The sequence below is a fragment of the Pangasianodon hypophthalmus genome, chromosome 1, assembly GCF_027358585.1.
Source record: "Pangasianodon hypophthalmus isolate fPanHyp1 chromosome 1, fPanHyp1.pri, whole genome shotgun sequence".
NCBI classification, from domain to species: domain Eukaryota; kingdom Metazoa; phylum Chordata; class Actinopteri; order Siluriformes; family Pangasiidae; genus Pangasianodon; species Pangasianodon hypophthalmus.
In genome coordinates this window covers 400,517-428,498 of record NC_069710.1, presented here as the reverse complement: position 1 = coordinate 428,498, position 27,982 = coordinate 400,517, and the positions used below count along the sequence as shown (strand labels likewise).

The following is a 27,982-nucleotide window of genomic DNA, read 5'->3' as shown; positions in this document are numbered from 1 at the left end:
CAGTTGTGTGTTATCTCTACAGGTTTCCCTCAGATCCTTAACCTCCACTGATATCCTGTGAATGAGCCTCAATCTCTCAGGTTCCTTTAATCGAAAGCCTCAATCTGTGTAAATTTTTTCTGAGCGTGTGCATCACATTAGCATGATTTAATGATTACGGTGATGTTATCAGCTTTAAATGTGTAGACACTGGATTAGATAACGTGTAGCGGCAGTAAGCCTGGGCGTGGTGTTGGGGAAAACTAAATGGAAAGTATGAATGTAAACAGCAAGTGAGTGAGTGACAGAGAGAGAGAGAGAGATTGCAAGAATGTGAGTTTAAGTTTAAGAGGACTTTAAGTTTTAAAGACTTTAATCACTACACTACACATACCTCATTATTAAACTCAGCTCATTGCAAAGTTTAAGCCTTAAAGCAAGATATCCCAGAATCCCAGAATTAGGATCAGAAAAACTGGGCTAAAAACCAAACAGCCAGGATTTTTAGATCATTGTGGACAGAAACACCTTAAAATATTGGCAACACTTCAATCAAGTCGAAGCACGTTCAATAAAATATGAAGGTCTTCTGGATAAATAAGTGAAATGACATTAAAATCTCACCATCTCATCAGTTTAAGCATTAAATATATTCAGGTAAAAAAGTTCTGTTTTTCAGAATAAAGTGACTCTGAGCTGGAATGGAGCGCAGGCTGTGTAGGCAGATGTTATAGGTAATTAAAAAAATGAAACACACTCTCGTGTTTTACTGGCATGACGATAAAATCACATGAATAAGATGTGAGAGGGAGAAGGGACAGAGGGAGGAGGTGACATGTGCCAGTAAAAGCGAGAGAAGTGAAACAGGGAAGTGGAAAAGTGGAAAAAGTATTTGCTAAAGACAAAAGACTACGAATGGAAAGAAAGGTGAAAAGATAAACGGACCTGTAAGCAGGTGAGAGTGAAATATGCAGGGTGTGTCTCTCTCTGTGTGTGTGTGTGTCTCTGTGTGTGTGTGTGTGTGTGTGTAAGTGGAAGTAATTTTACTGTTAATGACTCAGTGAGACTCCACTTGACTCTCGAAGTGTAAACTGAGCCGTTCTTTCAGCTCAAGTGTTTATATTATCTCTGATTATCTCTGAGATCACAGAGGAAAGAAGCAGCAGGGTTTCTCACATATCAAAATTAATTAATTGCTTTGAAACACTGTTAAACTATAAGTAATTAAATCTCTATCAATGCTCTGTTCATGTTGTAAATGAGTCTACAGTACAATAATTAAAGCAGTGATGTTTATTTAGTATTATATATATATATATATATATATATATATATATATATATATATATTGCTCTTATCTGAGCTCTTAGTGGCTGTAGATTGAGTTTTAATCTCTTCCTGATGTTCTGTTTTGTATTATAATTACTGATTAGTTTAGTTATTTAAAGCTTATTGTGTCAGTGTCTCGAGGCGGAAGTCTTTCCATGCCTTTATCTCCATTATGTCCTAGCTATTGTTTTCTTTTTTCACAGTATCTCGAGTTTCCTTGCTTCCTAAGCCCTATGTTTCCTTGCTATGACTCTCACTTGTGTTTCCTCTTTATGAGTTTTTTCCTGCCTGTGTTTTGTCCCCTGCCCTGGGTGTTGATATTGATTCTCATAAACACAGCACTGAGATTACACACATCTGTCATGAGAAATTAAAGTAAATATGCTGCTATTTGGAATATTTGTGTGCTAGATGATGGACATGTGTGATAAATATACACAACATGTACAGCCTGTTGCTGACAGTCAGTTTTTTTCCTCTTCATTTTGTCTCAGGGTGTGCAAACTTTTGCACATAACTGTATACGTGACTTTACCCTTTGCCTTTATTGGTATTTAGGTCACAGCCAAGCAGGCACAATACTGGACCTGCCCAATGTCTGGAACAGAGCACAGACACACAGACACACACACACACACACAGACACGCACACACACACACACCCTGGAAATTCCCCGTCTTGTTACAGACTGCAGCTGTCGATTATGTCAAATATTTATGACCAGGAAAATCTGGATAAAAGCAAACATTGATAATATTTTGCACACACTCGTGAAAGTAAATCCTGTATTCATGGTTTCATGTGATCCTTTAATGCTTGTCCTCCGTCTCCAGCTTAACAAGCAGAGTTACACTCAGGTCCATCAGTATTTGGAGATCACCAACGTTATTGTTATTTTATCTGTCTGGATAACTGTATTGGAGATTAAATAATGAATATGATCTTCAGCTTGAATCCAAACCATGTGAATGGTGCAGGAGTCACTGTGTGGCCTCTCCTCTTTTTAAAAGGCTGGTTATCATGCTAATGACTTCACTGACTTCTTGTGTAAGATTGTGTAAGGAAAAAGGAAAAGTGTAGCAGCTGTTTTTAGTCTCAGAGCTGATCCCTTGTCTTCTTGGATATATAGCATCTCTAGTGGAATGAATTATTTATACGTCACTGTGTACAGTTCCGGTTCAGCAGTGGTGTTCAGTTATCTGACTTTTTATGAAAACCATCCTGGATTTATGGGGTTTGATTGGATTTATTAATGCCTATGTGTCTGTGGCTACGTCATAATTTTGGATAAATTTGAAAATGCATCTTTTTCTCTACGTTTTGGCCTTCCGTCCACACTCAGGCTTCGTCCACTTTAATCCGGATAAATCTGAAAACTGCATTTTAAGCTTAAAATACTCTCCATCTACACCTGCGTTTTCGAATGTTTTCCAAAAATTGCTCGTCTACACTGAAACGTCTGAAAACGCTCACATCCCTATACTGCGCGTGTGTAAAAACGTAAGACGCTTTGGCCTGCGTCATTTCTGTCAGGCGTTTATTTAAAAAATGCAGTCTGAAGGTTTTACAAAGTGACATTAATCTTTAACAATGCTATCAAACTGGACAGCAGGCACAACAACTGCAGTACAGCATCCTCCACCATCTTGTTTGTTTTGAGTTGAATGGGTCACATGACTAAAAATACATCATCGTTTTTGAATATCTCCATTTTCTCATTCCACCTTATAACGTGAAAAAACAGCGTTTTCAAATTTATCTGCTTGGGAAAGCGTTTTCGAAAGGTTCCTTTTTCGCTGGACAAAAACAGAAGGCCGAAATGTAGAGAAAAAGATGCATTTTCAAATTTATCTGGATTATTGTAGACGTAGCCTGTGTGTGTATGTATGTGTGTGTGTGTGTGTGTGTGTGTGTATGTGTGTCTGTGTGTGTGTGTGTGTGTGTGTATGTGTGTGTGTGTGTGTGTGTATGTGTGTCTGTGTGTGTGTGTGTGTGTGTATGTGTGTGTGTGTGTGTGTGTGTGTGTATTGAGTCTTCTTCTGCTGCTAGAACGTGATTCAAACCACATTAAATGGTTTCACACTAAAAGCTGCAAAATATAACGCCTCTGACAACGCCTCTGGGGCGAGCTGGGACTTTTCCTAGACATCGCACTGTGAAAAATTATTGGCAGCAACTCGAAAAGGCAGAATCACTTTCAATAAAAAATGAAGCTCTTCTGGATAAACAGGCCACAGCAGTTTCACTCAACCAATATTGACATTTGGAGAAATGATGTCATTCAAATCACATTAAAATGCCACAACCATCTTTAACAGACTGTAACATGATATAACTGCATGAATGAGCAGGTGTTTCTATTAAACTGGACGTGACTGTTGCTAAATTCACATTTTTCCATTCAGAACAGAGATTCTGGATTGTGATTGGTCAGAAGGTGTTCTGACAGTAGCGCAGGTTTGTCTATAGTAACAGCTGATTCACAGGGACTCGTACAGCGGACGCTGATAATAAGCAGATTTTAAAAAATTGTTTACTGTAAGGAGAAATGTTTATGTTGCATTCACGGAAGGAGTCTCCAGTGTCAGCGCTTTGTAGCTGTAACTTTAACATGACAAGCTGTGTTTTGTTGTTTAGACACCGTTGTTACAGAACAAGAAATTCACCACCACTAAATGCCAAAAAAAGATCTTCTTCATGCGTCAGCTTGCTGCTCACAGGGACGAGGGGATTTCAGATTCAGAGTAACTTGACACCACTGTACAGAGACATGTGACTCGGAGAAAGCAGAACGTACCAGCACAGTGTTTCAGGCAATGCAATTTACTGAATTATAAGATAATAACAAGAACTAATAGCTTTCTTACATTTTTAAATACTAGTATTTACCCTCAACACACACACACACACACACACAGTTTATTTTACCTTGAAATGATATGTTATGGTGTGTAATTACACACGTGTTGTATACACAAGCAACTTTATTACAGTAATATGAAGCTACTGTATTTTATACAGCAGTTCTGATCCACTAATCTGATTGGACGAGTGGCGTACTGAGGGCGCTGATATTTATTTATTTGTTTGTTTGTTTGTTTGTTTGTAAGTCAGTGTTTTATCCCACCGCACATCAGGATCACACAGCAAGGAGGAAGAATATTTAATTAATAGTCCAAAAGATCTTTAAGATATTAAGTAGATATTAAGTTCTTCTATAAAGACACAGTATCGTGTTTAGCATGATTGACAGCTCCAGATACAGTAACTAGGGCGCTGATATTTAATATAACAGCACTGGGACGTGTCACTGCGTGCATCACTCCACTCATCTGTGTTCATGACATAAAATTCCAATTCTAGCAGTAGTTCATTACACTGAAACCGTTACTACAGTTACTGTCAGTCAGTCTGTGCGTTACCACGGCGACACGCAACACGTTATCCAACACATTCTTTGGGAACGATTTCCATCGACTGAGCAAAAATAAACAAAACATTTGGCCAAACTGTGTCTGAAATGTCATTGCTGTTGACATCAAATTCTACTCACTTATTTATTAAAGAAGGACACATCGTGCTTTTTATCTGTTTATAGTTATAACAGCGGAGTGTTAAAGCTGACGGTAGTGATGTCGCTAAGAGAAGTGCGGATATGTAACAGGACTGATATCACTGGCTTAGCTTATTGGGGTTAAAAGCCTTGTTCAGGTATCATTCATCTGAGAACTGGGCTTAGACTGGGATTAGACTGGGATTAGCCTGGGATTCTGTGTGATTAGACTGGGATTAGAACGTTTGCGTGTGCGTTTCTACAGAACAGTTCTACACTCAGACCTCAAACCTCATTGCTTTGTGAAATAATGATTAATTAAGAATTGACTTTACTGCACAGTACATCTATTCCACAGAACACACTCACACTAATCTCCTCATTAATTATAATATAATATTTCTAATCATTTAATGTATCAGGTTTTATAAAAACTGATTCTCATTTCACAAGCAGAAAAAAACATGCATCAGAAATATGCACACACAGTATACTCGTGTTACAGTGTATTAGCTACCCTACTGATGTAGCATAACCGCGCGGGTTTGACCCGGAGAACTCAGAATAAATCCGACATTAATCTCCATAACTGACATTTTAAATGATGTCACTTAACGGCACAACATCAGACAGCAGAAATGTGTTTACACACCGTGTTTATTTGAGTCTCATCCCTCCGTAACGCTGCGTGTAAAGAGTCACTCCACAACAATCTGAGCTTAAACTAGTAAAACTCTAACCCCGGAGTCATTAAACATCCCATTGTGCAAGCTGAAGTGTTTAAAGTTCACTAAAGCACTAAAGCACAAAGCAGAGCTGCTAATATGGCCGACACCGACCACTGCCCGCACCACGAAATGGCGGAGCAGAGAAGGACGTGATCTAACGTATAGAGGAAATATTAATTACTTACCGAGGATGAAGGGAGTTTGAATCGTACGCATGATGCAACTCGAGATGGAATGAATGATGTAGAAGGAAAAACGTTGAGATGATAAAACGCGCACGATATGCAGATATCTGTGATTGAGTTCGTGAAACTCGCTTCCTGTTTTTGAGTGAAAGTGAAACAGTGGACAGGCTGATGACGCAGACGTCGTGTTGCGCAAGAAAAAAAAAATTGCGAGTTTTGAGGCCTGGAGTGAACGTAGCCTTGCAGCTGGATGGATGTAATCGTACCTCGGACACTCGTTCTGACTCTGTTGCTGTCTCTGATGGAATGTAGATGCTTTTATTGTCCACCTCTTACTCAGCCTATCATAAAAATCCACACCTTCTGTTCAGTGAACAGTTGTTTATCCCTCGAGCGTTTCTCCATGCTGGTACATGTCAATAATAAACACGCAGCTTGTCTTGTTACCATGAAACCACAAAACGTAAACTCGAAAAGAGCTACACTTTACCGTACATGTACATGTAAAATTTTTTATTTTTTAGCTTCCAGAAACAGGAATGTTGTGGGGTTCTGTGTAGAAGTTTTAGTTGTCTTTTAATTGTACACTTTCCCAAATCCAGAAACATAATCAGCGCAGTTTACATCCTGTTTTTTTTTTAAATAGGAATTTCTGTATGCTTCTGGGTTGATTGAATGCTGCTCCGTTTGTCTGTCGCTGCTCGCTGCTTGTCGTTCATCTGTCTGCTGATGTTTCAGGATGTTTCAACTCCTAGTTAAATAACCAATAAACTGGATCACCAAACTGTGGATCTCTGAACCTTTCCTTCTTCAGATGAGTCTCAGTATCCTGTGTGTCTCTGACCGCTCCAGCCTATATATACATCGTGTTATAACACGAGCCCTCGTTTCTCCGTTCCGCGCTCTGAAAGCTGGTAAGCGGTGAGGAAGTTTCTGCTTCTCAGGTTTGGGACCATTACATGCTGTCTCCCAGCTGGATTGCGGTCAGCTAGTTAACGTTTTTGGACTCCATTGACAAACTTGGCGATTCCACGTACAGCCACTGTGCTACGGCTAACTTCTATTCATCATCTGAACTGTCACGTCTCTACCCTTCCTCCCAGCTCTCCTCTCGCTATATCCACTTGAGCTCTCGCAGTAAACTTGGTGGACTTGTGAGTAATGCTCATGAGGTTGGATCTATGACTTCAGTCTGGTCTGATGAAGGAATAAACTAGCATCAGCCCCTGATAAAGAGAGGGATAAACACACAACACTTGCACCAGCTACCAAAAATAAGCTCAAATAAAGTGATAAAAAAAGTGAACATTCTGCTCTTTAAGTGTCGGTTGCTTACAAAAAAAAGAAGAAATTATTTGTGAAGAAAAATGTAGACCTTTTATTTCTTTGTGAAACTTGGCAGCAACCAAACTATCTATCTAGTATATTTAATTTCTCTCTCTCTCTCTCTCTCCCCCCCTCTCTCTCTCTCCCTCCCTCTCTCTCTCTCCCTCCCTCTCTCTCTCCCTCCCTCTCTCTCTCTTTCTCTCCCTCCCTCTCTCTCTCTCTCTCTCTCTCCCTCCCTCTCTCTCTCTCTCCCTCTCTCTCCCTCCCTCTCTCTCTCTCTCTCCCTCTCTCTCTCTCTCCCTCCCTCTCTCTCTCTCTCTCCCTCTCTCTCTCCCCCTCCCTCCCCCAGCAGAGGTGTTGCAGCTGTTTTACAATAAATTACACTGTAATGCCTCCAGGGAACTTGGATCAGTTGGTAGTCTTCAGTTGACTGTTCCAAGGAAACGCTTGAAATCAGAAGGAGATCGTGCCTTTTCAGTGGCCGCTCCACAGCTTTGGAATAATTTGCCACTCTATATAAGAACTGCACCAACGTGCGCTGATTTTAAGTCTCTTCTTAAAACGTATTTATTTACTGTTGCACATGGTCATAAGTAAGCGCAGTGGCATGACTGTAGTGTACTATAGTGTATCTGTTGCTGTGTTCTATGTTTACTTTTGTATTTTTGGTATATGCTTAAATTTGGTACAGCACTTTGGCCAACAGCTGTTGTTTTTAAATGTGCTTTATAGATAAATATGACTGACTGGCTAAATCTTGTCAGTGTTTAGCATCAACCTTCAAGAAGCTTTTACCTCCAGTGTGACTTACAATTGTCTCATTTATACAACTGAGCAGTTAAGGATCTTGCACAAGGGCTCAGCAGCGGCAGCTTGGTGGTGCTGGGATTTGAGCTCTTGACCGTCTGATCAGAAGGCCAACGTCTTAACCACTGAGCTAACACTTCCCTATTCCACTAGGCCTATTTTAGGCCTGAGTCCACCCCCCCCTTTCTCTCGAGGGTAAGAGGAATGGCAGAAGTCTCTCAGTTCCATGTGTGTGTGTGTGTGTGTGTGTGTGTGTGTGTGTGTGTGTGTGTGTGTGTGTGTGTGTTGCTGTGTTTGAGTTATCAGCATTATATCCCAGACACACAGTCTGAATTTCTCTGCTGCTGATTTACAGATTAATCCATCTGAGAGGATTTTAGCATGAAGAATATCTCATTTATTTTTTCTTTAACTTCTCAGTAAGTTGGAATGATTTGAACTCCAAGAGCATTAAAATATTCCAGACTGAAGCACTTATTGTAAAGGCCTCATAAATCTGCTGACTCGTATCCTGTTATTTGTCCTCCGCCTGCCCACATATGTTTTTATTTCTTATCCATCAACCAAAATCCCCTTTTGCAGATTGTGAAACAGTGAAAGCCTTAACAGTAACACACCACACCACATCACACCACGTCACATCACATCACATCACATCACAGCTGCAGCTGCAGCTGCAGCTGCTCTGTTAAAAACAACACAGTTTATGTTTGAGGTGATTTATTTGCTGACAGAACAGAATTAATCTAACCCGAATTATATTTGCTTTATTCATCACACTGACTGCATGTGAACAATAATCCCTTTATTCACTGTATAATACACACTGTGATACACACACACACACACACACACAGGACACACACACACACACAGGACACACACACAGGACACACACACACACAGGACACAGGTGACTCGGGTACAACAGCAGCAGGATGTGAAAAAGTAATCAAGACTTTCTAGACAGTGAGATAAACACTCTGTGATTATAAAGAGAAAGAAAGAAAAGATTAAACAGAGAATAAACAGAAGGAGGAGGAGAAGAGATGGAGAGATGCACAGATTTGAAAGATAAAAAGAAAACATGTTAAAGTAAGCAATGAAGAAATGAAAGAGGAAAGAAAACATTCTTCAGTTCACAGAAAAAAGATAGAAAGAATATGTAGGGGGAAAAAACAGAGCAGCCTGAGCAGAGAGAAAGAATTAAGAAAAAAAAAAAGAATTGAGAAAGTGGTGTCTAAAGCATAACACACAAGAAAGAAAGAAAGAAAGAAAGAAAAAGAAAGGACAGAGTAGACAGATGAACAGATCAGTGCATGCAAAGAGAAAACAGGCCTGAGAGGAGTAAAAAAGAGAAAAACAACAGAATCAAACACAGAAAAGAAAGAAGGAAAGACAGAATAAAGAAAGAGAGAGGGATTATGTGGCAGAGAGAAAACACACCGCAGCAATGGAAAGAAGAAAGAAGTGCATGCTGGGAGAGAGAGAAAACACGAGAGCGATTGCTAAATCAGCTTACAGGAAAGAAGTGGAATAAAGAAAGAAGAAAGGATAGAAGAAAAAAAGAAGAAGAGGACAGAGAGCAGATAGATGTACAGATCAAATCATGCAAAGATAAAAAAAGAAATATAAATAGTTTAAAAAAAGGAATAGAGCGATAGCTAAAGCATTTTGGTGACAAGGAAAGAGAAGAAAAGAAAAAAATTTAAAGAAAGAAAAGAAGAACAAAAGAATGACAAGGAAAAAGAGGACAGAGATAGATGTAAATGTCAAATCATGCAAAGAAAAATGGAGTGACCGCTAAAGTAGCAGAAAGAAAGAAAGAAAGATTGTGGTCAGAGTAGTAAAGTGAGGATGATAAAAGTTTAAAAGTTTATTTAGCAAGAGAGAATTTTAAAAGGAAAAAAAAGCAGGAAAATGACAGGAAGAACAGAAGAGAAAGAAATGAGAGAGAGAGAGAGAGAAGTAAAGAATTTAGAGTGAACAAAAAGAGATGCACAAATTTACAGAAGAGAATAAAGAGGTGTGGAGTGAGTGATACAGAGAGATTGGAAGAGAGAAAGGAAAAATGGACAGAATACAAACAGAACGACAGAAAGAACGATGGACAGAGTAAAGGAGGAAAACTGAAAAACTGGTAGATTGAGAGAGGAAGAAAATACGAAAGAAACGAGAGAGAGAGAGAGAGAGAGAGAGAGAGATGAAGGAATATAATAATGAAGTGAAATAACTGAAGTGTGAAGAAAAAGAGAGAAGAAAAAACATTTATTAGCAGTCAGAATAATGAAAGGTAATGGACGAAAGAAAGGAGAAGACAAAAAGAAGGAAAAAAATGAATTAAATAAAGAAAGGAAAAATAAAAATAAAAATGAACAGAGAAAAAGAGGAAGAAAGAAACAGAATATATTTCTAATGATAGAAATAAAGGAGAGAAGGAAGAATAATATAATAATAATCTGCATGTAAAAAGCTGATGGAGATGCAGCTGCTTATAACCTGCTATAATGCGTAATAATCAATAAGAGGGAAAAGAGAAGAAAAGGAAAGACAGACGGAGGAATGGAGAGAGAGAGAGAGAGTTTATTTCAGCACAAATGACAGAAAAAAACAGGAAAAAGTGATAAATAAATTAATTAATGTAACAATGGCTTTAAAAAAGAGACACAAGAGCATGAGGTCAAAGGTCAAAGGTACATATGTGGAAGAAAGAAGAGATAGAAATGAAAGAAAAGACACACACACACACTCCATATACACACTCCATACACACACACACACACTCCATACACACACACACTCCATACACACACACACACTCCATACACACTCTTAATGCTGTTTTGGGGCTCAGGATTTTTAAAGTCATTACACTGTGTGTGAATAAATAATAATAATAATAATAATAATAACTCAGTTAAGAGACGTCTTAAATAGTGTTCAAAGTTCAAAGTGCACTTATTCACTGAGTGTGTGTGTGTGTGTGTTTGTATGGAGTGTGTGGAGTGTGTGTGTGTGTGTATAGAGTGTGTATGGAGTGAGTGTGTATGGAGTGCGTGGAGTGTGTGTGTGTGTGTATAGAGTGTGTGTGTGTGTATAGAGTGTGTATAGAGTGTGTGTGTATAGAGTGTGTATGGAGTGCGTGGAGTGTGTGTGTGTATAGAGTGTGTATAGAGTGTGTGTGTGTGTGTATAGTGTGTGTGTGTATAGCGTGTGTGTGTGTGTATAGTGTGTGTGTATAGCGTGTGTGTGTGTATAGAGTGTGTGTGTGTGTGTGTGTATAGCGTGTGTGTGTGTATAGCGTGTGTGTGTGTATAGATTGTGTAAGGTGTGTGTGTGTGTGTATAGTGTGTAAGGTGTGTGTGTATAGCGTGTGTGTGTGTGTGTGTGTGTATAGCGTGTGTAAGGTGTGTGTATAGCGTGTGTAAGGTGTGTGTGTGTGTATAGCGTGTGTAAGGTGTGTGTATAGAGTGTGTGTGTGTGTATAGCGTGTGTAAAGTGTGTGTATAGCGTGTGTATAGAGTGTGTGTGTGTGTATAGCGTGTGTAAGGTGTGTGTGTAGCGTGTGTAAAGTGTGTGTATAGCGTGTGTATAGAGTGTGTGTGTGTGTATAGCGTGTGTATAGAGTGTGTGTGTGTATATAGCGTGTGTAAAGTGTGAGAGAATCAGAAGTGTCTCAGTGAGATTTAGTCAGAAAACAAACAGCAGAAGAGTTTCTCTAAAACATGAACAGAGTTCAGGGCTGCGACGATACGATACGATACGATACGATACGATACGATACGATACTTTTCACATCACAGTAAACTTCCAACACACGATATCAATATCACACTATCACACTTCCTGCTCAGTGTGGCGCGTTCAGCGTCATCATGTGTGTGAAACGTATCAGCGTATCGTGATACTGATTTATATCGTCACACCCCTGAGGAACATCAGCGCAGAGGTAGATACACACACACACACACACACACACACACACACACACACACACACTCTATACACACACTCTATACACACACACTCTATACACACACACATACACACAAAGTGAGGAGGAGGAAAAAACAGAGTTACCTGCACCTGTGCCACAAACACACACACTCTATACACACACACTCCACACACACTCCACACACACTCTATACACACACACACTCTATACACACACACACTCTATACACACACACTGCACTGCACATCAATATTACAATAATCTACAAAAATAATTCATATGTTCACTAAGCGCTCGGTACGTGCTGATCATCGCTTCTACGATATTCTGCGATATTTAGCGTGCGATACTGCGGAGGGCGGAGCTTAACTCAAACTTGACCAGCCAATCAGAACGCTTGACATTAACATTAATTACACAGTGTTATAGTCCAGCACTGAGCTAATGTTAGCTAGCTAACTAGCTATCTTTTATGTAACCAGACATGTTGTCTAGCGTGCTAACGTTAGGTATAGTGCTATATTGCGTAATTAAACATTTTAGCAACAGACATTTTTGCTAGCAAAGAGAGCTAGCATTACACAGACTGGTGTGCTGATGTCATCTGAACACGTTTGATTGGCTGATTTAACTTTTCAATTGTACTTAAGCTCCGCCCCTTTGAAACAAAGACGTCTGTCTGTCACTGTTCAAAATTTCCTGAATTTGGTTTACGCTAGCTGAGAAAATTAGCAGCTTGTAAAAAAAAAAAACAACGTTGTAATTCTGTTGCTCAGCAAGCTAAAAGCGAATGTTGTGATTTAACTATTAATAATAATAATAATAATATCGTAGATTAGCGTACAAACACGTCAGCACGTACCTGCTAACAGCACATCGTAATCACACACACACTGTCTTTCCTGATCACGCTCGGGTTACAGCCGCTCTGTTTGACGGGATAATTAGCATGTTAGCGTACCACTGGTGTTGCTAATCGTAAGAAAAGTAGTAATAATAATAATAATAATAATAATAATAATAATGATAATAATGATAAAAATGATAAAAAGGTGAAACTAAACTGCTAGCAGTATTTAACTCTTCTCCTTCAGTAGTTTATTATTAGCGTAATGCTAACTACGACAGTGTGAGCGTTGTGAGCACCATGTATGAGGTCAGTGTGGGTGTGGCTTCTCCCAGGCTCTTCAGTTCATTGGCTGATTGAAGCTCCACCCAGTGTATCATCCAGGAGGAGGAGGGGGAGGGGGCAGGAGGTCAGTGTGGGGTCACCAGGGGTCACCGGGGGTCAGTACGGAGGTCAGTATGGGGTGAAGCGATTGTAGCCTCCTCGATACAGACTCGCCTGCGGGAAACACACACAATACACTCATTAACACACACACACACACTCCATACACACACACACACACTCCATACACACACACACACTCCATACACACACAATACACTCATTAACACACACACACACACTCCATACACACACACACTCTATACACACACACTCCATGCACACACACTCTATACACACACACTCCATACACACACACACTCTATACACACACACTCCATGCACACACACACACACACACACTCTATACACACACACTCCATACACACACACTCCATGCACACACACACACACACTCTATACACACACACTCCATACACACACACACTCTATAAACACACACTCCATACACACACACACTCTATACACACACACTCCATACACACACACACTCCATACACACACACTCCATACACACACACACATACACACACACACACACTCCATACACACACACACTCCATACACACACACACATACACACACACACTCCATACACATACACACACACACTCCATACACATACACACACTCACACACACTCTATACACACACTCCATACACACTTTATACACATACACACACTTTATACACATACACACACATTGAATCATTGAAGGTCACTGAAGAAGTGTGTGTGTGAATCACCATAGTGCCGACTCCGTATGTGGTGGTCGGACCTACAGAGTGATGATAGGGGTCAGTGGCATACACTCTCCCGTACCTACACACACACACACACACACACACATTTATACAGATGAATTGTATAAAAGCTGATTAAATGATGAATAGAGATTAGATTAGATTAGATCAGATTAGATTAGATTAGATTGGATTAGATTGTTTTTACCCATCACTGTACGCTGCTGTAGCTGTGGCTGAAGGAGATTGAGCCACTCTGTATGCAGCAGGGTATCCTCCCTAACACACACACACACACACACACACACACACATACACACACACACACACACACACAAACACACTTTCATATTGTATCAGCACAAAGTTTATTTAAATATCTTATACAAAATAACTTGTTTTTAAACTTACATAGACTTCAGTTCCATATAATCCATCCTGATAGACCACCCTGTACAACACACACACACACACACACACACACACGCGCGCGCACACACACACACACTATTCGTTATACACTGACAGTGAGACAGATAATGTTTCGTCTGTCTGAGAGTAAGACTGACCCTGGATAGGCGGGAACAGCAGTGGGCGTGGCCGCTGCAGCCGCTGAGCGGATTGTATTATACACGGCACGGCCACGCCCCCTCAGGGCGGAGCCTCTGTAAGCCAGCGTTGCCGTGGGAACGGGATAAGGAAAGCTGGCCACTATAAAAGAGGAAGAAATGAGTTAATCTCAGAGAGGATTCACTGAAGATTCATTTAGGCTCCGCCCCCAAACACTAGAGTGTGTGTGTGTGTGTGTGTGTGTGTGTGTATATGTGTGTGTGTGTGTGTGTGTGTGTTACCCATAATGCACTCGTAAGTTGGATTATGCTGTAACCATTCAGCTAATGAGCATGTCATAAAAAGTGGAGGAGGGGGTGAGAGAGAGATGGAGAGAGAGAGAGAGAGATGGAGAGAGAGATTGAGAGATAGAGAGAGAGATGGAGAGAGAGATTGAGAGAGAGATGGAGAGAGAGAGAGAGATTGAGAGAGAGATGGAGAGAGTGAGTGAGACAGAGAGATGGAGAGAGAGATTGAGAGAGTGAGAGAGATGGAGAGAGAGATAGAGAGAGAGATTGAAAGAGATGGAGAGAGAGATTGAGAGATGGAGAGAGAGATTGAGAGAGAGATTGAAAGAGATGGAGAGAGAGATGGAGAGAGAGATTGAAAGAGATGGAGGGATGGAGAGAGAGATTGAGAGAGAGATTGAAAGAGATAGAGAGAGAGATGGAGAGAGAGATTGAAAGAGATGGAGAGATGGAGAGAGAGATGGAGAGAGTGAGAGAGATGGAGAGAGAGATTGAAAGAGATGGAGAGAGAGATGGAGAGAGAGAGAGATGGCGTACCGGTGTAGAGCTCCGGAGCGTACATCGCTCCCATCACGGGGTTAATCTTCCATCCTGCAGCTTCAAACAAACACAAAAACAGGATTAACGGAGTTATAGTTCTGACGGGTCACAGCGAGACGGTGGTGCAGGTTCTCCGTGGAGCTGATGAATGTGAGCGTGTGACGATAACGAGCTCACCGTTAACGAGCGGAGTCTGCGGCTTCTTCGTCACCACTCTGGCCGTGGCGTTGTTCACCTTCACAATAAAATACACAAATCATTCCTGCGTTTTCCTTAAAACTCCAAACTCAGTAGTCACTACTACTGACTTTACTGACTCGATTCCTTCAAAATGGATCTGAATCATCTGAATCAAACACTGCGAGTCTGATTCAATTGATTCACTGCCCTAGATCGCTGATGATGTCACTGTATACACAGTGATGTCATGTGAGGTCATCACCGGGCCACCGTACTCGTGCTCCGTGTTTGCGCTGGAAAATAAACGCCAATCCAGTACGGACGTAACGTAATGCAAACTTAGACGCAATTTTAGTGTCATAGTGAGACGTTTGATTTGTAGTTAAAGGTGGAATGCTAATTTAGTAATGCTACCTTACTAAGTTATGAGTGTTTGCAAGTTAGCAAGGCTACTAGCTAGCATACACAACGCTAATTTGCCAGAATCTTGGGAGAAGGCAGGACTGCTAGTATGACATCATCAGTCTTCATGGTTAAGACAGAACATGTGTAACCCAAACAGCACATATACACAGGGTTCACGGTAACAACAATGAATATAAACACGTTTATAGCGTTCGCACCTCGATCTTTCTCCCCTCCACGATCGTCCCGTTGAGCTTCTCTCGCGCTCGATCGGCTTCTGACGCGTTCTCAAACGTCACAAAGCCAAAACCCTGAAGAACAACAGGAGCTGAGAGTCACAACCTCCAACCGCTTCAGAGTGAATATAAATTAGCTCGCTAACAGAGTTAGCAGGGAAGGTAGCTTCACCCGAGAAAAGTTGTCAAGGGCGTATTATGGAAAAACAGCTTAATCTGGAAGACAGGAAGTGATGTAAGAAGCTGTGAGATACAGATAATCACTGACCTTTGACCCTCTCTCATTGAAGATGATCTCTACGTCCAGGATTTTGCCAAATTGCTGAAAGACAAAAGAAAGTTTTTTATTTTTTTTTTTTATTATTGACACCCGGATCAAACATGATTTGTTTATTAGCATAGGCTAATAAAGCTAGCAATAAGCTAACAGTGTTGCTATGTGTATGTGTGTGTGTTTAGCATAAGAAAGATGATGTGGAAATAAGCTGATTCACTTGATTCAGTTTTTTCAAATTGATTCATTTGTTTGAATCAGTAAAGATTCAGTTAAACTTTTAATGTTGTTGACACTTGATAATTAATTTATTATAATTGTCATAATAATAACATGGGAGTGTGTTTAATTTATTCAGTTATTAAAACTGTGCTTGCTAATTGAGGAGTTTTATTTTTATATTTTTTTGTAATTTTACCCCGAACATCTGTCTCAGGTCAGGATCACGGAACCTGAAGGGAATATTGGAGACATGAAGGCGTTTGGGTTGGGCTTTCCCAGACCCCTCCTCCTCGCTGCCGCTTCCTGCTCCGCCCCCTGTCGCCACGGGGACGTTCAGGGACTGGGGGTCGGAGGTCACGGGGGCCAGACCTTCATCCTGAGCGACGGACAACGCGACAGAGAGAGAGAAGATTAAAGTAAAGACTGTGGAGTGGTGTAAAGGTACACTAGGCAGAATATTCTTTTACAAAAAGCCATGTCCCAAACAGTAGCTAAGCAAGTGCAATGCTAACTAGTCATTAATACGAGAGCCAAAATGGCGGCTGTTGGAGTTACAGCTACACTGAGTGCTAGCATTTGGGGTGGAGCCTAAATATAACAAGTCATGTGACCAGTAGTAAGCCAGTCATATGCAGTATAGCACTTAGCGTACTTTTTTATAAATTCAGTTCATTTCAGAAATTTACAGCACGCTGTCATTTTCATGGAGGATCAAAACAAAACAAAATGAATGTAAAATAAAGAGGAAATAAAGTGAACACAGAAGCATATGAGCATTCTCCATCCAGTGACAGAGCGCCACCCAGTGGGGGTTAATCCACAGCTCTCTGATCACATGATCACACATGCCCGTTAGACACACTACTCAACTATACACCACAGAGAGAGAGAAAGAGAGAGAGACAGAGAGACTGAGATAGAGAGAGAGAGAGAGAGAGAGACAGAGAGAAAGAGAGAGACAGAGAGAAAGAGAGAGAGAGGGAGAGAGAGACAGACAGACACAGAGAATGAGACTGAGAGAGAGGGAGAGAGAGAGAGAGAGACAGAGAGAAAGAGAGAGAGAGGGAGAAAGAGAGACAGACAGACACAGAGAATGAGACTGAGAGAGAGGGAGAGAGAGAAAAAGAGGGAGAGAGAGAGAATGAGACAGAGAGAGACACAGAGAGAGAAAGAGAGAGAGACAGACAGACAGAGTGAGACTGAGATAGAGAGAGATACAGGGAGAGAGAGAGAGACAGAGAGAAAGAGAGAGAGACTGACAGACAGAGAGAGAATGAGACTGAGAGAAAGAGAAAGAGAGAGGGAGAGGGAGAAAAAGAGGGAGAGAGAGAGAATGAGACTGAGAGACAGATAGAGAGTGAGACTGAGATAGAGAGAGAGATAGAGAGAAGGAGAGAGAGAGATAGAGAGAGACAGATCAGTATGACGAACTGTACATGTTAAAAAATCTCAGTATCATCAATAAGATGAATAATCAGCCGTTCCTGATGCACTTACACGGAACAACATATTAACCACGTCATATGACATCATCACTTTGTATTGCATCATCACATGTCTGATTACATCATCAGTGTGGATAAAAGACCCCATGCAGTTCAGCACTACAGCTAACAGTGCGTCACACCCACATCCACTACCCACAATGCACCACGATGCCACTGTGTGTGTGTGTGTGTTTGTGTGTGTGTGTGTGTGCGTGTGTGTGAGCCTGTCTCACCAAAATGCCATTACACTGTTACGCTGTTATCATCATCATCATCATCATCAAGACGTTTGTGTTACTGACAGCAGATTAAAGATAAAAACTGCTGGAGCAAAAAAAAGAGGAAAATAAAAATGAAGGGATAAAGACTGAAAAATAAAGCACAGGGGCCCAGAAAAGCAGGGAATAACAGATTAGCTGCAGCTGTGGAGAAAAGGAGAGAGAGGGAAAGAAAGAAAGAAAGAAAGAAAGAAAGAAAGAAAGAACGCACTGGGTCGTATTCAGAGTCAACAGCTTCAGGTCTAAATTTACAGGTTAGATTTACATGACTGAAGCTCCATCTCTCCTCCCTCACTCTCCACCTCTCCTCCCTCACTCTCCACCTCTCCTCGCTCGCTCCATCTCTCCTCGCTCGCTCCATCTCTCCTCCCTCACTCTCCACCTCTCCTCCCTCACTCTCCACCTCTCCTCACTCGCTCTCCATCTCTCCTCGCTCGCTCCACCTCTCCACCTCTCCTGAGAGACCTGCCTCCTCCACAAGCACAGGAAATGACCTCGCTTTATAGTGTAGTAGTAACAAGGTCTTCTCTGGGACCTCAGAGAGCTTTCACAGGAGAATCAGGTCTCACAGATGAGTTCTACACCCAGACCCTTCATTCTGACCCGTTTTAGACAAACCCCGCCCTTGCATAAGAGAGATACACCCCTGTTTTATATAAACCCCGCCCCTGCTTAACTGAGACACACACCCGTTTTAGACAAACTCCGCCCCCACACAACTGAGACACGCCCCTGTCCCCACGTGCGTGACTCTCACAAAACTTCTGAATAGCGCTTAAGTCTGTAGTTACAACTGAGTTCTGAATCCTGATGTCTGGAATTTCAGTATTAAATCCTCACTGAGCGCTGAACTGAAATCTGAACACGGCACACAGAGAGAGAGAGAGAGAGAGAGAGAGAGAGAGAGAGAGAGAGTAATGAAGGAAAGGGAGTGAGAGGATAGAGAAAGAAAACAATGGGAAAGACAGTGACAGAGAAAGAAAGAAAGAAAGAAAGAAAGAAGACAAGGAGTTGAGAAAGATGGAGAGAGGGATAGAGAGATGCAGGAAGTGTAAGACGTCACGGTGCTGCAATAAGGCGAATGAGGTTAAAGGTCATTACCCACGATTCCATGTAAAAGGGCAAATATTAATTAGGAGGGGATAAAGAAGTGTATCATCATCATCATCATCATCATCATCATCCTCAGTCGCAGCACACAGACAGAGCAGGGTGTGTGGGGGAGGGGGGGTGTAATGAGTGTGTATGTGTGTGTGTGTGTTCAGGGGGCGGGGTTTAGGTGCTATGATGTCACGATGCAGAGGTGTGAACCTGGCTGAAAGAGGAGGGAGGAGGAGCTCGTCCGCTCTGAAACCTCCAGTGTGTGACGCTGGCGCTCCCTAGTGGCAGGATATATATACCGTAGATTAGAGACAGGCCGCGTCCCTATCCACCTTATCAATGCACCCTCATCCACTTCCCCTAGATTGAGTGCATGTGAGGAAACTCCTCAAATTTAAAGTCATGACAATGAACCACATTAAACTGAAACACTGACAGACAGACAGATCTGTGTGTGTGTGTGTGTGTGTGTGTGCGTGTGTGTGCTGCTATACATATCTCTCTCACACACACACACACACACACACACAGCTCTCAGCTCTGACCATGTATGGTAATGCAGCTGACACACACACACACACACAGACACACACACACATATCTCAAGTGTTTGACTTGATTACACACTTATCACACCTGCGTAATTTAAAATAATTAATAGCTAAAATGAAATGATTAAAATCTGATCCTGAATGGAAAAGTGGAAATCAGATCACCGTCTCTGATTTACTGCTGTTCAGTATTTTCAGTATTATTACTAAATATATTTATTAATTCTTAATCATTCAAATTATTATTTTACAAACACCACGAATATCTCACTCAGACTGCTGTTTACAAAGAATTCACTTTGCACCATCGGATTAAAAATATAAAATTCTACACATTTTACATAATATACAGACAGTACATTATAGAATTATAGTTAAATAACAAATTAAAAACAAACTGTTTACGAACAGTAAACATGCTAATGTGTGAAACTAGCATGATATTTAAAAATGAACTATATTTCTTATCCTATAAACATAACCGTGTGTTATAACAGTGTTATAACGCTGAGTCACAGTTATTACTTATAAATGTCTAAAAGGTGCAGATGCGTTGTTGTTGTGCTGAAGTAAAGATAAATTATTTAACGTTTAAACACCCTGAACATCAGGAATGTCTGTAAAAACAGGAAGTTCATTTCATTCAGAGTGACACGTCACGCTTCGAACAGATTAAACACTCTTCAGATTAAATGTATATGACTAGAAGTCTCACGCTGTTAAACGGCGTTTAACACGTCACGAGTGAATATTTACCTCCAGTCCACGAGCCAATCGTCTTTCTCTTACCGTGTTATTGGCAGGTATAGGCTCCGCCCCCTCATGCTGAGCGCTCTGATACACTCTGAGCTGATGGTGGTCTGGGTAATCAGAGCCGGAGTGGGCGGAGCTAAAGTCAAGAGGTGGGAGTCTGGGTGCAGGTGTGGGCGGGGCTTGTCCAGGTGGTGGATACGAAGGGGGTGCGGCGTAGACCTGTGGAAGGGCGGGGTCACTGCTGCCTGGCCCCGCCTCCTGAGCAGGAGCACCCTATAGGAGAGAGAGAGAGAGAGAGAGAGAGAGAGGACACAGATCCTGTAATTAATGAATAATTATTTATCAAAAATTACACTACTAATATTATCTATTAATTAAATATTTAATAATCATTAAATATTGTTTAGCATAATAATTATTTCATATTTATGAAAGTTAAATATCTGGTAACTAATTATATAAATATTTCACTAAAAGAGACACATTTAAAAAAAAAAGATTACAGTCCACATTTATTAGTAATAATTAGTATTAAATTCAGAAAAACTAAAGTGTGAAAGAAGCTCAGTGTAGAGTTTACAGCGCACCCAGAACATGTCCACATCACCATAAACCTGCAAAATATGACTTCTAACAATTCAAGTAAAAATATATAAACATGATCCAACATTCTGCATGTAATACAGCCAGTGAGAAACCGGACACCGTTCACCAAAACAGCAGAAATATGACATGTGATCTCAAAACTCTATTAAACCCCAAAAACGTGTATTTAAACTAAAAATGAACGATATGATGCTTTCAGCTGTTTTTTTTTAAATATTCAGAAATGACAAATACGACCCCAGAAACTCTCTCTGTATTCCTAAAAATGTGAATTGTGACTAAACAAAAAACAAAAGTGTCCAAAAGACAACATTTAAAACCCAAAAATGCGAATTGTTACCTTTAAAAATAATTTATTACTAAATAAAGTCAGATCTCCAAATAAATCTGAGTTTATTAAATGCTAACAAACATGACTTCAGACCCCAAAAAAGTCTCAAAAATGAAAATAAATGAAAGTAGAAAGTGATCTCTTACCATCTCAGTGCATCTTCTCTTCTCTCACGACACACACACTCGCATGCTTTAATGATCGTGCATTAGCCCCGCCCACTCTTACACCCTCCATACACACTCACCAATCACAGCACAGCATACCCCATCTGCCCCTGTCAATCATCCTCCTGCCCCCTCCCACCTGTCCTGTCCTGTCCTGACACTGAACAGAAGCACGTGTGTGAGTGTGTGTGTGTGAGTGTGTGTGTGGTGATAAGATAATAAAACCCAAAATATACCTACAATCTCACCGTGTCACAAATGGGGGATAAAAGTGTAAGTGTGTGTGTGTGTGTGTGTGTGTGTGAGAGAGAGAGAGAGAGAGTGTGTGTGTGTGTGTGTGTGTGTGAGAGTGAGTGTGTGTGTGTGTGTGTGTGTGAGAGAGAGAGAGAGAGAGAGCGTGTATGTGTGTGTGTGTGTGTGTGTGTGTGTGTGAGCGAGTGTGTGTGCGAGAGAGTGTGTGTGTGTGCATGTGTGTGTGTGAGAGAGAGCGTGTGTGTGTGTATACAGAGTCTCCCTGCTCCCTGATGATTATTTTCCTATAACAGCACGTTCCCACGTTTTATTCCTCTTACACCACAGCAATTTAACAATCACACTTTTTATCCGTTTATAGTTACATGTAATGTTGTCACTTACGTTATAGCAGCTATAAACACTCGTTTCCTCACCAGCGTCTCTTTATTCTCTCTCTTCACGTTAATAAGACAAAAAAAACGCAGCTTGTTCCGCATGTTACTGAGAAACCGCAAAGAAGCGTAAACTCCTCTGTCCTGAAGACGTCGCAAAACTTACAGTTACAGCTTTACCTCTGACTGTTACAAAGCGCTGACACTGGAGACTCCTTCCATACATGTGAAATTTTACAGGAAACTTCACCATGTCAAAGATTACACACGTTTTTCAGTCTGTCCGCTGCACACGTCCCTGTGAATGAGCTGTTACTATAGAAACGATAACGTATCAGAACAAATATAAACCTGCGCTACTGTCAGAGCTGCTGTTATAGAGAATTAATCAACACCTTCTGACCAATCAGAGTGCAGCACTCAGCAGCAGCAGGGTGTAAAGATATTTTTATACTCTGCAGTAACTTTATAATAAATTGTAGAACAGGAAGAAGGTTCTGGAACAAAGGTTGTGGATGATTTGGTGTGAATGTGAAGCAGGAAAGTGATGTTAATGATGTCCCATTTCCTCCAGATCTTATTTACAGACACACACACACACACACACACACACACATACACACACACACACACACACACACACACACACACATACACACACACACACACCTGCCATTTGGCTGAATGGTTTCAGCTGTCCTGACTTCTCACCCAGACTGGAAATTCAGCCAATCAGAGGCACTCCCCAAACTGGAGTGCGTGTGTGTGTGTGTGTGTGTGTGTGTGTGTGTGTATACGGAGTTTAAGAATAAACAAATAGTTACTGCTCATCTGTTTTAAATACAATGCAAACACTAGAGAAGTTTACACACTCACACACACACACACACACACACTTTCTTATTAATTACACAACATCTGTACGCAGCATCTTTTTCCTAGAGCATTATGTTCATTCTGCGTTACATTGTTCAACTAAAACTTTCAATTTTTTTATGTAAATCGTGTCTAATATCTGAAACACACAAAATCTCAGCTGTATAATTTACAATAAGTGGATAAATGACTCGATGTGTTCATGGTGAGAGCTCCACATGAAACCAGTTCACTCTGACAGTTCTGAAAATGATGCAGCGAAAAAACATCAAAAAGTGATTAAAAAAATTTCAGTAAGATATTAAAGAACAACAGAGCGAGATCTGACCATCAACACATCAAATACTTCAGGTTAGAATCTAGTTATTATAAATTATACCACCGAGATGTTCATTATTTTGGATATTATTTTTTATAATATTATTATAACATTATTATTACACGACAGTGCGGTGGAATGCTCGAATCTGATTGGTCAGAAGTTGTACACTATTTGTGGCTCGCGGCTCGGACAGTGGTTCTGACTGTAACGTCAACGACAGGTTTATTTTAACACACTGGTTCTAATACGTTATCGTTTCCATAGCAACAGCTCATCCACAGGGACGTGTTCGGAAGATGTTCCACATAATCTAACACTAATAATAAACTGATTTTTGTTTAACAGAAATATGGTGATGTGGGTTTTGTTTGTTAGGAGATGTTTATTTAATATTTGTGGAAGGAGTCGCGGGTGTGAGCGTTCTGTAACAGTCACACGCTTTGTAAAGTTTCCCAGATATCTTCAGGACAGAGGAGTTTACGCTTTGTGAGAGAGAGAGAGAGAGAGAGAGAGAGACAGAGACAGAGAGAGAGGGAGTGTGAGAGAGAGGGAGTGTGAGAGAGAGAGAGAGTGAGAGAGAGGTGAAGAATGATTGTTAATCGCAGCTGTAAGTGTAAGTAAGTGAGAACAGGAACTAACTCGTCTCTCAGATGTTCCTCAACATTAAATCTGATTATAAACCGTTAAAACGCACGACGTGTCGTTCATTAATAAAGTGAAGAGTGTAATCTTTAGCAGATATGAGCACTGTGGTACAAGCGCAATAACACACTCCAGAGCGTTGTGTGTTAATCCTCAGTTATATTTACATAAAAAACAACACAATTTAAAAACAAAGCACAAAGTAAACATTCTCTTGTAGAAAAAACAGTTCTGTACAGTAATGAATAATAAAGTGTGCATCTTTTCTTGTCGTAACTGAAACAGATGTTGAGCTGCAGCTTTTTTACCGTAAATCCCTGTAGATACACACACTCCAGTTTTGAGAAACAACACAATAATCACGGTTTATTAACGTACGTGACTGTACGCAGTGAACCTGCTCACTCAGAGTAATGAGTCATTCCTGTGTGCTGTTTTTATTGCGTCATCATAGATTATTTACTCTCATCTCATTAGTTTTTACAAAAGTAAACAGACTGAGCACACATTGTCTAATCAAAGTACTAATCACACAAAAGAACGGAAGACAGAATGAAAAGTTTGGTGTATTTTGGCTTGAATGAAAGAGTTTACAGCTGTGTGTGTGTGTGTGTGTGTGTGTGTGTAATTATTATTATTATTATTATTATTATTATTATTATTATTATTGTTGTCATCAATGAGACCTAACGCATCACTCAGCACAAACGTGTGATAATATCACACACATAATGTCACTTCTTCCTGTTTTAACTCTTCCTTTATCCTCCATTTACACACAAGTGAGGTGTTAGATAGGGGATAGTGTCACTCCAATCACACACACACACACACACACACACACACACACACACACACACGTACGCACACACACCCCTTCACTAGTGTCACTTTAAACCCCACCCCCTCTTTCAGCTGTCGCTGTTGGGGTTAAAGATCAGCAACAGAAACAGCTGAAGGATCACACACACGCACACACACACACACACACACACACTTACAACTGGTCCGATACTTTAGTTCACTACGTCTTTACACATGAATCTAAATAAATTCTGATATACTAATAATTCTGATATACGTTGACTTTGGTTATCTCTCACACACAAACTGAAATACCAGACCTAAGTGTGTGTGTGTGTGTATCTGCATTGATAGGTAAAGACTAAAAATACAGCACACACACACACACACACACACACACATACACGGGTTAAATTAGGAACAGTTCAGTGTGTGTTACTGCACAGAGTCAAACACCGACATTATCTTTCGTTATTTCTGTTTGTGTCTTTAAAACTGTATTAAAAGTGACGCTTTACTGAGTGAAAATATCTTGAATATATTCTTGAATTTATCTAATATCTGACTTATATTACTTTTTTTTTTTACTAATTTCAGTCTTATGATGATTTTCAGAAGAAAATATAAAGTTTGAAATGTGTAAAAGCCTCTAAAAACCATCTGAATGGTCACAAATTCTATTTATAATAATCTCCTAATAAGAAATATTAAATAAATGTGTCCATATTCGAGATATTTTCTCTTGCTAAGAAATCATTTTTGCCGTGTGTGATGAGATTTCAGTTTTCTGTTTTAATATATATTTTTGTTTCTGTTTTTTTTTTCTCTTTTTTGCGGTACAGGAGTGTGTATGGTGTGTGGAGTGGGATAACTCGCTCCGTTACACGTGTGTGTTTGTTGTGAGTATTTAACAGCATACTGTTGGACAAATCACTATTTTTTTCACAAAATGTCTATAAAATATTATATACAATAAATCACAAGACTGTTAGTGGCACACTCATTAGTGTGTGTGTGTGTGTATGTGTGTGTGTGTGTGTGTGTGTGTGTGTGTAAAGCAGGAAAGCTGAACAGAGGCATCTGAGCAAGTTAAAATACTACAAAACAGCAGGAAGCACAAAAAAGCAGTAGCGTTCGTTTACTGGAGCTCAGTCTGATAAAGCCTTCATCATTTCATCACTCCATTTCATACTCATCCTCACCATCATCACATCATACTGATGATCTTATTTACACCACAGCTGGTCAGAAGGTGTTGATTAATTCTCTAGAACAGCAGCTCTGACAGTAGTATAGGTTTATATTAATGCACTCGTTCTAATACGTTATCGTTTCTATAGTAACAGCTCATTCACAGAAACAGATTATGGAAGGAGTCTCCAGTGTCAGCGCTTTGTAACAGTCAGAGGTAAATCTGTAACTTTAAGTTTTCCGACATCTTCAGGACAGATGAGTTTACGCTTCTTTGCAGTTTCTCGCTACGAAATAAAGACAAGCTGCAATTTTGTGTGTTTTAACTCATGACTGTTTATAGCTGCTATAACATACACGAGAACAGGAACTAACATTAAATGTAACCATAAATGGATAAAACATATGAGATATTTAATAAATTTTAAAATTGTTATCATCGTCAGGTTGCCGTGGAATGAGAGGAATAAAACACTTGTGGACGCGCTTTGCGTCTGGCTGCATTACTGCATTACACCACATAAGGGTTGATTATTTTTCTATAACAGCATGACACGGAGTGTTTTATTCTTACGCAATACACAGGTAAAGTGTCTTCTAATGGACATGAGAGACATCAGGCAGGTTTAAAATAACAGCTTGGAGAGAGAGAGAGAGAGAGAGAGAGAGAATAAAATTAAAGCACATTAGAAAGAGAGAGAGAGAGAGTGAGAGTGAGACAAATATAGAGAAAAAGAGTGAGAGATATGGAGGGATAGAAAAAGTCAAAGAGAGAGAGACAACAGAAAGAGCAAGAGACGTGTTAAACAGTAAAGTGAGAGACAGACAGGTAAAGAGAGAGAGAGAAAGACAGAGCCGACAGAAAGAGCAAGACAGATGTAGAAAGACAGAAATAGAAGAGAGAGAGAGAGAGAGAGAGAGAGAACAGATTGAGAAATACATTTTCTCAATGTACAGAGAAAAGACATAGAGAGATAAAGAGAGTGAGACAGACAGAGTGAGAGACGTGTTAAAGAGTAAAGTGAGAGACAGACAGGTAAAAAAAGAGAGAGAGAGAGAGAGAGAGAGAGAGTTGTGGGGTTACCTGCACTAGGCTGGGGTAGCAGGAGGTTTGTGGGTACACGGGGAGACCGTACGGCTGCAGGATGACCGCAGGAGAGGACAACATGGTGCATAGCCAGGAGGAGAGACACCACGCAGGAGAGACAGACAGAAAAGTGTGGAAAAGTTCTCTAAAGAAAGACGACAGAACCCAGAAGAGAGAGAGAGAGAACCGAGTCCACAAACTCGGGGAGAGAAATCAAGACGGTCCCAAAAAGAACAGAGGAAAAGCCTCAAAAATAAAAGAAAGAAAGAAAGTGAAAAGCTGAGTGTGTGTCGAGAGCAAACCTGCGCTGGGCTCTGAGGAGTACAACATGTGTTCATTAGAGTGTGTGTGTGTGTGTGTGTGTGTGTGTGTGTGTGTGTGTGTGTGAGCAGCTCTGACAGATAGAAACACATGTCTAGAATCACGTTACACTGCTGTTATAAATAGCTGCTGAGTTTCTGCTCCACACTGAGCTGATCTCAGAACAGTTACTGATTTTAATCCTGTGTGAAAGTTTCACAAAATAAAGATTAAAGTGCAAATAAGAGCTAAAAATCTATAGAGTTTATGTATAGACTATAACA

The 27,982-nt window shown here is 40.5% G+C and overlaps 1 protein-coding gene and 1 long non-coding RNA gene across 8 annotated transcripts; one reads left to right on the top strand and one right to left on the bottom strand.

Annotated features, from left to right (window-relative positions):
- Positions 1–27,025, top strand: LOC113526720 (uncharacterized). 2 transcript variants are annotated; one of them, XR_003402802.3, is made up of 3 exons: positions 1–934; positions 16,791–17,017; positions 25,963–27,025. It is a non-coding gene; the product is annotated as an uncharacterized LOC113526720 (long non-coding RNA). The 2 variants fall into 2 exon arrangements; XR_008301041.1 differs by lacking the exon at positions 25,963–27,025 and having other exon boundaries at positions 16,791–19,343.
- rbfox1l (RNA binding fox-1 homolog 1, like) lies at positions 8,612–27,529 on the bottom strand. 6 transcript variants are annotated; one of them, XR_008301017.1, is made up of 13 exons: positions 27,396–27,529; positions 20,783–21,019; positions 16,773–16,952; positions 16,349–16,402; positions 16,063–16,155; positions 15,437–15,494; positions 15,257–15,316; positions 14,432–14,573; positions 14,274–14,313; positions 14,071–14,141; positions 13,822–13,941; positions 12,060–13,211; positions 8,612–11,936 (listed from the first exon to the last, which is right to left on the bottom strand). XR_008301017.1 is itself a non-coding variant. In XM_026914008.3 (12 exons), the coding sequence occupies exons 1-12, from the start codon at positions 27,477–27,479 to the stop codon at positions 13,145–13,147; spliced, it is 1,206 nt and encodes a 401-aa protein (XP_026769809.2). In that variant the 5' UTR covers positions 27,480–27,529; the 3' UTR covers positions 8,612–13,144. The 6 variants fall into 6 exon arrangements, 5 of the variants coding, with proteins under 5 accessions (XP_026769809.2, XP_026769810.2, XP_053085703.1 ...); XM_026914008.3 differs by having other exon boundaries at positions 8,612–13,211; XM_026914009.3 differs by having other exon boundaries at positions 8,612–13,211; positions 13,866–13,941.
- Between the last annotated feature and the right edge of the window lie 453 nt (positions 27,530–27,982).